This window comes from Genypterus blacodes, unplaced genomic scaffold (assembly GCF_046128005.1).
Source record: "Genypterus blacodes isolate CSIRO-AG114 ecotype Tasmania unplaced genomic scaffold, CSIRO-AGI_Gbla_v1 ptg000029l_1, whole genome shotgun sequence".
NCBI lineage: Eukaryota > Metazoa > Chordata > Actinopteri > Ophidiiformes > Ophidiidae > Genypterus > Genypterus blacodes.
The window spans coordinates 5,257,316-5,272,341 of NW_027466842.1; the positions used below are offsets into that span (position 1 = coordinate 5,257,316).

The following is a 15,026-nucleotide window of genomic DNA, read 5'->3' on the forward strand; positions in this document are numbered from 1 at the left end:
GAAGGGTCTGGCTGTCGATGTGAATGTATCAATTGACATTTAAACATGTACGTGTACTTTATGTTGACAGAAACTTGTTGGAATAAATGGCGCACATTTACGTAGCCACTTAACTATACATATCCCCACAAACACACACAGATCACACCATGAATCTTCTCATTTAACTGAGGGCTAAATTATCCCTTTGCTTTAGCTAACCTGATGTCTGTGTTGGTCCCCAGGCCACATCAGGGAGGCAGAGAGTAACTGTGAGCCTTTCCTGTGTGTGTGTGCATACGCGCATGCATGTGTGCACACTGTGCCAACAAAGCACCCTCCCTGGACTCCTTTGGACAGCTGCCTAATTTGTTTTGGTTCTTTGGAACCAATAGAGCATCTCTCTGGGTTCCCAGTGACGTAATGGGTAGTGAGCACAGTATGAGTGTGGCAGGAGGCCAGCACATCCAATAGTTGTGTCTGTGTGATTGGTCATCGGGGCCAGGCTAGAGAGTCACTGCCAGAGTAGCGGCACAGGCTCAGGAACATTGCTTATATATAGCATCATGTAAATTTGTAAGAGAAGCAGAATTGGCGAACAAAGGAAAAGACTGAGAATGCAAGGCGGTCGGGAAAGAAGGGATTTTTAAATCTTGCTGATAAAAGGTAGACTCCAAATGATTATTGGTGACGGTTATCAAGGCCAATTGTCATGACTTTGCTGTCAACCTTTAAGAAACCAGCATCTTGGTTTTGGCAGTTAGATTGTTTACTGGAGCTGGGGTCCTTTTTAAATGCTAATACTCCCTCTCCACATTTTCCGCATGCTATGCAGCGCACTGGTTTAGGCCAGGGCCTCAGAGAAACACTTCCTTTTCTACAGATTTTATGAGACAGAACAGCCAGCCTCTTGTGCATGCGCCAAATAAGATGGCCCTCTTCTTCCTCCTCCTCCTCCTCCTCCTCCTCCTCCTCTCCCTGCTTCCCCTGCAGCTTTTTCTTTGCTCTCTAAGATTCTTCCCCAGCTCATTCTCACTGTCTTCTTCACTCTGCCTATTTAAAAACTGCGCATTTTCCTCAACCTCACCGTCTCTGCCTTTGATTCATACTTACTGGATTTTGTTCCAGACTGTCCTACACTTCTTTGTAATTCTTCCATAAAACATCTTTCTAGCCCTCCTCCTTTAAACGTTCTGGCCTAAATCCCTCAGCGTACATCTTTTTTTGTTCCAGTGGATCTGAACGCCATGAGGAAGAACCAGAACCAGACCCAGCCAGTCGATTTTGGGATGAGCTTTCTCATGTCGGCCTTCCACGAGATCTTAACGTCCAGTCTCTGTTTGAGTCAGGTAAGTCCAGGAGACTTTTCAACCTTTTCTGCACCGTTTTGACTAAAACTGTGGTGAAAGCTTTCTAAATGTGTCCATGTACCCTTCCACTGTACCAAACAATACAACTTACCATCATGTCCTTTCTGTCTTAAACACAGGGCAATTCTGGGCACATCAGAGTTGTGCCTTGTGGTCCGAAGGTGTTTGTGAGGGCGAGGGACAATCTCTGCTTAATGTGGACAGAGCCATTGACTCAGGGAGCACAAAGGTGAGTCAGGGGAGGACAGCCATGGACTAATAGATGTTAACACCATCTTAATGTGTTGGGGCAGGGGTGGGGGGTTGCTTCATTGAGGCACAGGAAAGCTGATGGATCAGACTGGCTGGTAAAGGTCGACTTGGCAGCATGGATCTCTCAGCTGTGAAATGGAAAAGGTCACGCCACTCAACTAAGGCTGAGCTCTCGTGGCAGATTAGCTCCTAGCATTAGCCGTAGCGCAGCACACAGCTCGGTGATTGTGTTTGCACCCCAATGGTCCAGAAGCCCATCAGCAAGTCTGCCACTTAATCCCAAGAGTGGCTATTAACGTACACTCACAGAACTCAGAGAACAGGGCCTGCATTTGGTCTGTCTGTGGATTTTGATCATTAGGGGGATAAAGCACAAAGGAATAAAGGGAGATTAATTCAAACAGCGGTTTTGAGCCTGTACAGAAAACATAGAGGAGTGTTATTCAAACAGACTTAAAAGGATCAAGGACTGACTTTACATAAGCTACGTCAATCATTCAAATAAGAATCTGCTACAGACGGGTTTTAAAAACGTGTCCCTGCCTTAGCTGTTGAATTGAAGCTATTCAGTCATGCTGCATGCCGTACATTCAACGCCATTTGGTTTGATTTTGTGTTCTCTCTTTTTCTTTAGCACTGTGCATACTGTAAGCGCCTTGGAGCATCCATTAAGTGCTGTGCTGAAGGATGTGCTCAATTCTACCATTACCCCTGTGCAGGGGCAGCTGGGACTTTTCAGGATGTTGGGAGCCTCTCTCTGCTCTGCGCAGAACACATTGAATTGGCCAACCACAAATGTGAGTTGAGTACCGGGTGACGGTAACACATTGTATTTCAAAGCAAGAGGACAAAACACTATTAACATAATTAGGTAGAGCTTCCCCTTAGATTCCATCACTAGGAGGCGCTACAGAGACATGATATTTTTTTCCAGAGCACTCAAATTTATGCATTCCAGTCAGGATTCACTGCAGATTTCAACCAATTCTACATCAAATGTTTTGCAAAAAGTTACACGCTGCAGCTTTGAGTGGAACCATTTCAATTTATGTGATGTCATTGACTACACCGTGTCTTTTTCTACTCACGCTCTGTCTCAAAGCACGTTTGTCTATTTTCTTCCCCACAGTCGAAGATGATATAAATTGTGTGCTATGCGATAGCCCGGGGGACCTGCTGGACCAGCTCTTCTGCACCGGTTGTGGTCTGCATTACCACGGGATATGCCTGGATATGGCCGTGACCCCTCTAAGAAGAGCAGGCTGGCAATGTCCTGACTGCAAAGTCTGCCAGACATGCAAGTGAGTCACCTTGCCACCCACCATACGCCCACCAAGACTCAATCTCTGTTCTCTTCCATTCTCGTGCGTTTTCCCCAAAAGCTGCAAGGCGATATTCATGTTGCTGCTTTTGTTTACATCTGTGTTTTGTAAGGAGCTCAGTGGATGGTTTTACCCTTAAGCTCTGACTTGTAACATTTGACCTTATTTAAAAACGGCACAGGATTTCTGTTTCAAACCAGCCTTAGGTAAAGATTCTTTACTAGGTATTACTTTATATACTGTTTACATTGATAACCCCCAAAACATTCAATGTGGCGTAGCCTGGTACTTTGACAGATGAGTAACGATACTTGATTGGATAAAATGAATAGCACAGCCTTTTCAATAAATCAGCTTAATATATTTTACATGCAAGCTGACAGTTTGTGTAGTTGTACAAAAATGTGCCATCATAATGCATTAAATAAAAGGATATTTAGAATTTCATCTTGGCATTCTTATGACATAAACACTCTGCTGGTGTACTTGCCAGATGTCACCATTTTGCGTCGTGAATATTAATCGGCATATCGTCATACTGTTGGTGTATATCAAAATCCTCTTCTGTCGCATTTATATCCCCCCTCAATCTGTGTGTAGGAACCCTGGAGAGGACACTAAAATGCTGGTGTGTGATACGTGTGACAAAGGCTACCACACCTTCTGTCTACAACCTGCCATGGACTCTATTCCCACCAACGGATGGAGATGTAAGGTAGGAAAGATCTCTTGTGTTGCTGGTAAGCGTGTACTCCAGAAGTGTTACACTCAGCTACGATTGCGGTCGAGGAGCCATGTGGTACATAGGGCCCTTGATGTACTTTACTACCTGCTAGTATTTTCCCATTAGATTACTATTGTCCACCTTTCATTATCCCCTTTTCTTGTTGGTCTTTACACTGTGACAGAGCAAATGCGTGCCACCTATGACTAAAATACTTATTTGCTGGCCCTGCATTAGCACTTCCTGTGGTGAAGAAGTGACTCACACTGGCTGATCTTTTAAAGCGTTTATTTCTGTGCGTGCATCTTAATCACACGCTCCCCGCGTTGCTGTGCCACCCCTCTTCTTCTAGCCATGCAAATGGCATGCTTGTTACCCAGGCAGCTGGTTGATACAACAGCCAATTTTCTGCAGCGGTCAGAGTAGACCACAGCCGTAGAGGGTGGAGGTGATGAAAGGTTTTTACACTCGAATGGCGTATCTGACACATTACTACAACAGGAAGGCAACCTACACATCCCCACTAACCCCACCCCACCTCGAATAGAAGTTTGGTTCTGAGTGTAGTCATCATATAGAAGTACAAATATGAGTCAGCTCTTCAGTTTCAGTGCTCTATATGTTGTTCTACACATCTGGTTTGTCACTTCCCACTTCCTTTTCCAGGCATCTCTGCGTGTGTTTGGCTGAACAGTCATAGTGGAGACACTGCACTGGTTGTGAAATATCACGTAGGTCTGAACTTGATGCCTCTAAGACTAACACCTTCTCTTTCTTCTCAGAACTGCAGAGTCTGCCTCCAATGTGGAACGCGAGCAATGGGCAACAGCGGGCAATGGCACCACACCAGCCTGCTATGTGAGAACTGCGTCCAAAATCAGGACCCTTCTCTGTGCTGTCCTCTGTGTACCTGCATCCTGGACCCTGAGCATCACAAAGACGTACTTTTGTGCCACACCTGTAAAAGGTAATGAACATTTGTTTTACAGTGCCAAGATTTTTTAAACACTCGTTGCCTCGATCTGTATTTGTTTAAACACCAATAAACACTCTGCAGAGGTTTTTTCCAAGATCTCTGTTGAAGTAACGCTTAAATTATTTTGCACTCCTTTTAGATGGCTTCACCTGGAGTGTGAGCGTCAGAACGCAAACCAAGCAGAAATCCACCCCAGAGAGGACTATGTTTGTTCCAACTGCAGGTCTCCTGCTGCAGAGCAGGCATCGCAGGCAGAGGACATGGACACTGGCCCAGAGCTCAGCCCTCCGCCAACCTCAATGCACACAGACTCTGAGACTGGCCCACAGCTGGCTCAAAAGCACATGGACCTAGAACCTGGCACTCAGCTGCCTTCTGAAATGCACAATGACCCTGAACCGGAATTACTCGCTGTTCCATTACACTCAGATCCAGAGCCTGTTCAGGCCACCGTCCAGGAAGAGAAGCTGCCCACGTCAGCCCAGGAGCCAGGTGGGTTCTTACTCCAAGAGTGTTAGGTTACTCACAGGACGATAATTGCTCTGATCCTTTCGCCTTGTCTTGGCATGCCTTTATTGTTGAAATCTTCCTCTTACCAAAGTGTTTCTACTAATAATTAAGCCTGTGTAAGGGTTTTTGGAAACACCACATATGATTGCTTATTTATTATTGCAAGGACAAGCCAATTAGACACACACCCAAACTCACCAAGCTGTGTGATTGCTTGAAAGAAAAAGTTATATGATTTTCAGAAATTTACTCTTTAGCCATACATGTCTAGTGAGAGTTTTGGCATTATGAAAATCAGCTGTAGTTGTAACGGTGAAGTTTTAAAAGTCACCGTTGTGTTGAACAAAGGGATTGGGTAAAGGGCTTTTGGCATAAGAGAGAAGTCCCTCTCTTCTATATTTGTAGGTCATTGTGAGGCGTCCCCAATGACCAGGTGACATCCTGCGAGCAGCAGTTCGACTTTCTATGGAGTTATTTAAAAATACAGTATTTGCTGCTCGTCTATTTGAATGAACGATTATTCCTGTGTTCCACCAAAGAGAGCCGTATTTCTTTTTAGATCTTAAGTACATTTCAAAGTTACTGCAGCTTGAGACCGTTTAATAGCAGTAGCATCCCCCAAGTAAACCCCATCCTTCCCAACACCTGTCTACTTCCTCCATTGGTTGAAGTGCCTCCATAATTTATCGCAATGAAAGCTGTGTTAGTGTGAATTACGAGTCCCTGCTCAGTTCTTATTCAAAGCTCGGGGCTTCGTGTCACCTCTGGTCTGTGTGACGCCTGCCAGCAGTGGAGTATAGGATCAGGGAAATAAACATTGAGCTGGGGGTTACCGACAGTGGTTACACTGCCCACTCTGTCTAGACGTCAGACTCCACGGGCAAGAGAATGGATTGGTGTAACATGATGGCAATGATAACGGATTCCCTGTCTGCAGCGTGCCTTGCAGCTACACTGTCTAATTCATGACCGCTCATGGCAACTTGCTTGCACGACAAAGATCACCACGCGATTGCGCACTCACTTGACTAGCGTGGACGTTTTTCGGGCAACCACAAACTGTTTCACCATTGGATCTTATATGATCCAATCCTATTCTATATAAACTTTTATAATTGGAGAGTGCTTGCGTCCATGTACATGTATTTATCTATGTCAATACAAGAACAATACTATTTTCTATTTTATTCTATTTTCACATTAGCATTACAATTAGTGATAGCACCAGCTAGGCCCTTTTGAAACAAACACATTTTTTTTTTAAACTCCAGTTGTATAATGTAATCATAATGTAATAACTTACATTTGAAAAATCGTACATTTTCGTTCCTTATTTGGTATAAATAAGACAAGAGAAATATATTCTTGATATTCAATTATGTATTTGTGGGCATGTATTATTGAAATTTTTTGGCTTTGTTATATGATGTGAGATCCAAACAATGCTGCTGTGTAATGAAATCAACATCACTGACCTGAGCTGCTGACTCCTGCCAGGATTCTCCACTGGTCGGAGTTTACCAGTGAAATGCTGCTAGATCCATTCTGGGCACACAAGCCTACATTAGGCCTCTGCTGCAGTAGACAAAGCCCTGTATTTATCTTTACCATCACCTTATTCACAGTGGACGATATAGGAAGTGGGATGTTTATGAATGGGCTTGGTCAGTAGGCTGAAGATGGTTTGAGGCCCATCTCCTAATTGACTTTCTGGCATCGGCACCGGATGTGCACCTGCAAGCTGCACAGTCATGAGCTCAGAGCGCACAGACCCTGGGATGTTGGTTGTCATGGTTACTCCCTTCCCTGGCAGAGATGCTTAGCAGGTGCATGTGTGTGTCAGGATCAGTGTGACATGGGAACTTGTGGATTGAAATGGTGGGTGCCTAGTTAAGACTAGGCTGTCTGTACTGTCAAAGGCTGCCTGGCAGAATATTGGCTTGTCGCGTGGATGCCAGGAATGACTAGTTCTATTCATACCAGACCTGTCCAATGCATCGATGTCTTGGATAGAAAACCAAATGGAGAGGGGAGCTAAGAGGGAAGACAGTAGATAAGCACTAAACTGTAGTCCATAATAAAGGCCTCCATTTAATGCCTGTTACAGGTGTATTGTAATTGCTGGCATTTGTCTCTCTGTCACAGCTATAACTTGGACTGTGGTAATTCCATTTGGATGTAATGTGTAACAATAACAACATTGATGTTCATCTTTTATAATGTCATAACCTTTTGAAGCATAAGTCATGCAATCAAAATCTATCTGCTTGCATTCGTATAGGTCATAGAAGTAGATTTTCAGCCAATTAAAAATGTTCTGTTTCTTTGCATCTCCTCCTACTACTTTAGCTCTGTTGGGACATATTTTTACTTGTGTAATTTCTGAGCCAAGCTGGATGAATGTTCCATCTCTTTTAGTGATATTCCTTGCAATCTGCTGCCAAAATTTGGGTATTTAAAGAAGGAATTAGTCGATTTTAAGTTTTTAATAACAATACTACAATTTTGTCAATGACTTCTGTACCTGCCACTACAAACTTGAACCTCTGGCGTAGGTTATTATAATTAGTCATCAGCAACATATGTATGATTTATTCGCTGCAGTCATAAAGGATTTGATACTGTGTTCTCCGTTTGGATGGAAAATAATCAATCAATATTTTGCAAGATTAACATTCATGTTCATAGATTAGATTTTACACCATATTTTTTAAGATCCATACAAATATTTTTAAATAATGTTGACTTCACATGTTCTTATTTTCCTGTGCTGTTATTTACTGTGACTTTAGTCTTAGTGTTAAGTCCCCACAGATCCAGCCCTCTCTTTGAATGTAAGAATATCTATACTTATATACATTTTCATAAATCTTTTTGCCTTCTAGACGTCCCTGTGGGAGCAGACATTGGCGAGAAGCAGGTTACTGAACTATTTGTCAACAACACCCTAAGAGAATTGAAACCAGGTTGGTACCCATAGCCCATTAATTCTGTGTTAAATCAACCCAACGTTGCATATTTTAATTAGAACAAGTTTAACTTGGATGTGTACTGCAGAGTCCAGTTTCTAATGTTGCTAAGTAGTTATTAGGGAATCAGTCCACTGTACAGAATGCTGTTGGTATCAAAAGATGCTCATTTGATAGAAACACAAACTAGTTATAGGTACGAGAATCACCTTAATTGTTGGCGAGCCTGTTAAAAAAGTTCTTTGTGACAAGTGTGGAGGACTCGAACCAAATTGGAAAAAAAAAAAGATAAAAATGCAAGGACCACAGTTACCTTGGAAACTAGAACCCATTTTCCAAAGTTATTCAGTGCAGCAAATTATATGAAGAAGCCGGTACACTCCCAAATAACTGCAGATGTCGCCGTATGGTTTTGTAATGTTGAGAGCGTGGCTATGTAATGTATTGTTCTGTCTGAGCTCCCACAAGCAGTGATTACTGTTTTTCACGCTGTTTTGGACGAAAGATCCACATTTCAGAGTGAATTTTCAAATAGTATGTGCAAGATCCTTTTTTTGTGATGAAATGTCAAGGAGATAATACAACTTTACCCAAATGTATTATGCTATATTCTTTATTGATACTGAAAACTTAATCTCTGTCTGTTTCCTCTTTCAGAAACAAAGCCAGCAGCGAGTACCCCTGCATCTCAACTAACACCTACAGAGAGTCCTGCGTCTCCAGGGATTCCCATGCAAGAGTCTGAGTCTTTTCCAGCCCAGCTCCCTATGGAGACACTGCCAACACAGGAGATCTCATTACAAACCAAGCCAGCAAAGGCAGAGGCCTGCCCTGACCAGGGCACGGTCGAACCCAGCACAAAGGATTTTAAGGCCATCATCTCAACCACCAAAGAACCAAGTACTGCATCGATACCTTTTACAGACAAACCAATGGAAGTCTCACCCTCCCAGCCTTTGAGAATGGATGCAGGTGGGGCTACTTCCCTGCAAACTGCTCTTAAAGAACTTAACAAGGAGGGGAGGGAAGGTAGCATCCACAGGAACCTGGCAGAGACTGTTATTAAGACCTCAACCTCTGGTACATTGGAGGAGATGGAGATGGACATCACACCTGAGCTTAAGCCTGATCTTTCATTCCTTAGCCCATCTTCAGAAGAGGATACCCTCAAAGCATCTCTGAATAGGTTGACTGAGATCGTTACCCCTTCTTCCCACTGCTCCCCTCTGGCCCGAGGGGCATCTCCCCGAGAATCTCCGTATATCTTCCCCTCAGTGGGTGATCACAGCAGTGTCATGCCAACCACCACTCTTATCCCGCTCACCCCTAAGATCGGCATGGGAAAGCCAGCCATCTCCAAGAGGAAGTTTTCCCCTGGGAGGCCACGAGTGAAACAGGTAGGGACCAGGATATTACATCACATTCTCATGACTATCTGGCTGGTTCTGGTTTATTCAGTGTCCAATTGCAAAAGTGATCATGTATTGCTGTGTAATTTTAAATGCAGGGTAGAGCAGACACTCATGGGCTCTGCTTTTGGAAGATAGACTGTGCTCTCTGGTGGTATTTGATTGGTTAAAGAAGCTTGTGTGGTTACAGATGCACTGTTACATGTTGGTTTGACTTTTTTCCACATCATGCAGCAGTAGAATTATGCGAGCAAAGCAGGAAGACAGCCTGGTGATTGCAGCTGAGGCTCCATTTGATTTTCCCTCTTCGATGCAGTATGTGTTGTGCTCCACTGGGTAGTCACAGCGTTAATGCAGGGCTCAGTCAAAATGTATTTCCTACTGAAATTTGCATTTCTTTGGCCAAAACACCTTCGATCGAGAGTCCTCACCATATTCCACCTGCATTCCCCCAATGTCATCAATCACTGTTTCACGTCCACACTACAGACATGCAGCACCATGTAGACCCATAGAGTGTGAGCATTCATCAAAACACAGTCCCATTACCACATCTACTCATTATTTTTGAATTTTCAGTTGTAGTAGGTCATTTATGATTGGGGGGGGGGGGGGGGGGGAACTTTTAATCTCCAGTGTCTCCGTTTCCGTAAAATGAATTATAATAGAGATGATCAGGCACTAAATGCCACTATCTCCAGCAAATAATAGGAGTTGAATTTCACCCTCAGCTATAATATATTATGAATGATCCTGCTGAGGGAAGACTAATTTAGTTTGCTAAACGTGTTTTCTTTCCTTCGATATATCCGATTCCTTAAATAAACATTATAGAGCTCATACTAACGATTTACACTTGGCCTGGGGAAATGTATTCCAGACATGTGAATGTTACTCCTCTTTGGTCCATCATGCTGTTTTCTGATCCGCTCGTGCGGCTGTGCTGTTGCAATTCCCCTTGTCAACACGTCCTAGAGATACATGGTTGCCATGGCGAGTGTTTGCAGGGCCTCTTTCCTGCGGCATGGTGCCATGAAGCCATGGCAAATTCTGCTGCGCGAAATGCAACTAACCCAATTATACTCTCTGGTTTTGCCTTTACAAAGAGTCTATTTGTAGATTGCCTGTTTAACTCATATGCATGGAAAACCCTAAGGATTGGCTTTAACACAAAAAGTAACCAAACAACTGCTCATATTTTGGAATATCAGAATTCTGCTTTCCCGTAGGTCCCCTTAGATGGTTATGTTTTGTATAGTTCCCAGATGGCTTCACTGGAAGCTCACCACATCTCTCTAACATCTTTCTTTGTATGTTTTATTTCTTCGCTGGCTTTGTTTTTAAGTTGCTGCATTTTGTCGCCCTCCTCCCTCCCTCTCTCTCACTCTCTCACCCACCCCTCCTTACCTTAGGGTGCATGGAGCCCCCATAGCAGTGTGAGCTCCCCCTTGTCCTGGTCACCAGACCAGCCAGAGGGGTGGGACGTTCCAAAGACCAGGCAGTCCTTTGGCAGCCCCGGCTGGAGCATCAGAGTGGTAAATACTGTGGCTCACCAGAGACAGCGGAGGCAGCAGCTGCCCTGCATTGGCCCTCTGTTTAGCCTAGTGACGCACAATACCACTATGAGCCTATAGCTCACTGGAATGTACAGTATGGTATTCTACATTAGAAATTGTCTTATTAGTTAAGAATAACATTCAGTGAACTAATCTAAAGTGACCTTAGAAATGGTTTATTATAATGAGTTTTGCTGACTGTGTTGGTGAAGGAGAAGATCAAAGGTGCCGTTTTTGAACAAAGCAATGTGATGCTTTCTTTTTGTCTTATTCAGTCCGGTTAAATTATTCATTGACTTTTTCTGCGAGGATTATGAGGGTAAAATGTAGACACTTAGTGAAATGTCTGTGGCACTTTGTTGCCATGGTGACATTTTAGTCACTCTTGGCAAATCTTGTTGAGGGCTAATTGTTGTACTGTGGTGGGGGTCCAGCTCAGGTTAGACAGCATTTTGCTCTGTCAATCAAGAGGAACACAGATGCGCCCTGATGTGGGACCAGAGCCAAATGTGTGGAAAATGGAAAGAGATTTAGGGCACGTTCTGGAAGGCTCAGCTAGACTTCAGTTTGACAGTGATGATTAGGCAGAGGCCCTTTGTTGAAAATGTGCTGAAGCCAGGGTGGAAGTCGTGATGCGGGAACAACAGCTCTGAATCTTTTCCTCAGCAGTCTGACAGGCCTGTCACTCGATGGCTGTCTGCCAGACCTGGTCATGTACCTCTCAGATTACTGTAATTATGAGGAACTAACTGGATGTCTAAAAAAAAAGTTTCTATGTGCTTGTTGAGCTTTGGCATACACGCTACGGATAATAATTTATTTTGCTTTGCAATTTTTACCTGTATTTTCAATTTTGTTTTGCTGAGTCTGCTCGTGTTTATCTAAACATCTCTGAGGCAGTGACATACTGTACCTTTCTGGAATTGTACGATCCTTCCTCTTCCTCAAGGACAGTATGTACTGTCTAGACTAGAGGATATACAGTGCCCTCCTGTATACCATCAAACTGGCAAACTTTTAGTTCAACCTGTCAGGTTGAACTAAAAGTTTGCCAGTTTGATGGTAACCAACATGGTATCCAACATAAATAGCTTGGTATGTACAAGAGAGTGAATGGTACACTAAATGATGAGTCAGTGAAGTGGTTATTGTCCGTTTGTGTGTCCTGAGTGTGTAGTATTGTAATTTTTTTAAATTTCGTCTTGACTCCACAGGGTCGAGGCTCAGGCTTCCCAGGCCGAAGGAGGCCCCGAGGGGCTGGGCTGTCAGGTAGAGCCGGACGTGGCAGAGCCAGGGGCAAGAATGGAGCCAGTCCCAGCATCAACCCTGGAGTATGTGTTGTGATCTGGACGTCTCCTCATGTTTGTCCAAATACTGCTCTATATGCAAATACGAAGTGTTGTTTTTTCTCTATCTTTAATTTGGTGGTGGAGGTTACAAATAACTAAAGGCCAAATCCTCAGCACTCTGACTAAAGGTTGGCTCTGCAGCTGTGAAAAGAAAAAGTTTTGTTGCCACAGTGTTCACAGGCAGAAACGTTATGCATTTCAGTATAGGTTGTTAAAGACTGTTTGTATGTTGCGACACATCACTGTTTCTTTACACTGTGTATTTTTTCCTGATATGCAGATAACTACACTAGACACACCGTACCCAGTCAAGGAAGAAGAGGAGAATGCCATGCATAACACAGTGGTCATTTTCTCCAGCAGCGACAGTTTCACATTGAAACAGGTATTATATGTATATATTTTCCTATATATTCTATTTTTTATTTTGTAATTTGTTCCTGCAATATCTCATTCTAATTCTGACATTTCCTAGTCATTTCATGTTCGAAATCCATGTAGAGCCTCTGAAATCAGAGTTGCTACTTAACAACCTCTCCCACTTGAGGTTTATTGAATACTGGTGATGATTTTTCTTTTAGTTATCAACAAATCGCATGAAAAACAAAAAACACCAGGAAAGCTCTCGGATTTGAATGTGAGTGTGAAATGGGCTTAATGGGGCACAAGCATTATCCTTGTTCAAAAAAGGTCTTAATATGCAAAGCCTTCTAAATGGACCCCGCTGTATATTAGTTTAAGTTTCTTTTATACACATCTACACATATTACTTCTGTGTAGGTTTATGATAAAACAGCATTTTCTAAAGCTGTGGGTATAGCAGGGAACCCTTTGGATGTATAGCTGCTACTTACAGCCCCGGTACTGTTGAATTAATAAACATAACACAGTAATATCCTCTTAATAAGTTGCTACCTAAAAACTGAACATCAGCCAACTTGTTTATTGGTTTCACTACAGAAAACAAATGGTCTTTCGGTCAAGTCGAACTCATTAAATACATTATACATAACAAAATAGGTCTCTGTGTGAACTATGTGTTCCAGCTCCGGCTTCAGAGTTAAAGAGTATCAGTGGGCAACAACAGTATCCCAAAGACATAAGTTACAGTATCTCATCAGATTCTGCTTCCTCTCAGGACATGTGTGTGGTGTGTGGGAGTTTCGGTCTCGGTGCAGAAGGTCGTCTTTTGGCTTGTGCTCAGTGTGGCCAGTGCTACCATCCTTTCTGTGTTGGCATAAAGGTAAGCTTATTCTAGTGTTTATACACCACACAAATACTTTACAAATACTACACCTTTGTGAATAAGAAGATTTTCATTAAACTCTATATGTTCCATAGGGGTTTGCTGTACTTTTTCACAGTCACATCATACAGCCACATTGGTGTTACTAAAGTGAATCCATTACGCTATATAATAAAAAGTATTTTCCAAAATCAATTAGTAACTTAGTAACAACAGATTTTATTCAAATACATTCTGGTGTATCACTTGCAAATATCACAGCCATCTTGTGAGCAATTCACCTTCCTGCTGTTGTTGCTGTTGTCAAAACCATTTTACCAAATGTTTGATTATCATACTGCCAGATTGACGCCCGTTGATGGCCACCCGGCAGCAGATGTCAAGGTCTTCCAAGGTCTTTTAGTCTGTTTAACAGTGGCGTCTTGACCAAAAATTTAATTGACTACAGCATCCAAAATGTTGTAATGTCCTTCTTTTGTATAACTGCAATACCCAATTCCTTGCCAGCTTGAGAACAAAGAGACAGTCTCTCAACATCTGTAGTCTGGACAGGCGCTGTGAGGTCAATAGCCTCTGCTAGACTTTGAAAACCTGCTCACATCAGATGACTGCAAAACTGCACATCCCTTAGAAACCAGTTGACAACCTTCTGAAAGAGGTGTGTCTGTCGCGGGTGATATTCTTGCTGGATGCCTGCAGCTGGTGCGGGGATTCTTGTCACTCGCAGCTTCTATGTACCTGCAGTAGCGACACACCAATTGGAACAGCCAAACTTTTTCCTAGTGTGCTTTTTATTTTTGTTTGGTTTTGGCTTGGGTGCCATGAAAAAGTAAATGATTAACCTTGTATCATTTGTGAAAATTTTGTGAAATTTTTCACCCAGACTCTAGCTCCACCTAAATGTCCAATTTTGCTGTTCCCAGATCACCAAGGTGGTGCTGAATAAAGGATGGCGCTGTCTGGAGTGTACAGTGTGTGAGGCCTGTGGTCAGGCAACAGATCCTGGTCGCTTACTGCTGTGTGATGACTGCGACATCAGCTATCACACTTACTGCCTGGACCCTCCTTTGCAGAATGTACCCAAGGACAGCTGGAAGTGCAAATGGCGAGTAACTGCCTGTTTTTTGTCTGCTGTATTTCGTTCATCATCTTTTTCCCTTTCACACTTATGCATTTCTGCCAGTTTCTTCAGTCTGTCTTGTCATTCAAGCATGCATGAATTGTAAGTTATTTTTCATAACTGCTTTCTTTTGTATACAAAGAAATAACAAGCACCTGAAGCATTTTACCACGTTTCAACACTGCCAGTTCAATATCTTATCAAGTAATACTTTTGTTCTCTTCGTTTGAAAATCATTGAATGT

At 42.9% G+C, this 15,026-nt stretch overlaps 1 protein-coding gene across 9 annotated transcripts in view; it reads left to right on the plus strand.

The window, feature by feature from the left end:
* The window catches only part of kmt2cb (lysine (K)-specific methyltransferase 2Cb), a 57,872-nt gene that overhangs the window by 18,079 nt on the left and 24,767 nt on the right, over window positions 1–15,026 (plus strand). For 7 of the 9 annotated variants that reach the window (XM_076144897.1, XM_076144899.1, XM_076144898.1 and 4 more), the window contains 14 exons: window positions 1,213–1,328; window positions 1,469–1,578; window positions 2,236–2,398; window positions 2,731–2,902; window positions 3,524–3,638; window positions 4,430–4,614; window positions 4,763–5,115; window positions 8,019–8,099; window positions 8,760–9,499; window positions 10,924–11,046; window positions 12,282–12,428; window positions 12,697–12,801; window positions 13,555–13,659; window positions 14,586–14,767. In XM_076144897.1, coding sequence (XP_076001012.1) covers window positions 1,213–1,328; window positions 1,469–1,578; window positions 2,236–2,398; window positions 2,731–2,902; window positions 3,524–3,638; window positions 4,430–4,614; window positions 4,763–5,115; window positions 8,019–8,099; window positions 8,760–9,499; window positions 10,924–11,046; window positions 12,282–12,428; window positions 12,697–12,801; window positions 13,555–13,659; window positions 14,586–14,767 — 2,697 coding nt within the window. The remainder of the gene's footprint in view (window positions 1–1,212; window positions 1,329–1,468; window positions 1,579–2,235; window positions 2,399–2,730; window positions 2,903–3,523; window positions 3,639–4,429; window positions 4,615–4,762; window positions 5,116–8,018; window positions 8,100–8,759; window positions 9,500–10,923; window positions 11,047–12,281; window positions 12,429–12,696; window positions 12,802–13,554; window positions 13,660–14,585; window positions 14,768–15,026) is intronic. The other 2 variants (XM_076144900.1, XM_076144904.1) reach the window with 2 other exon arrangements.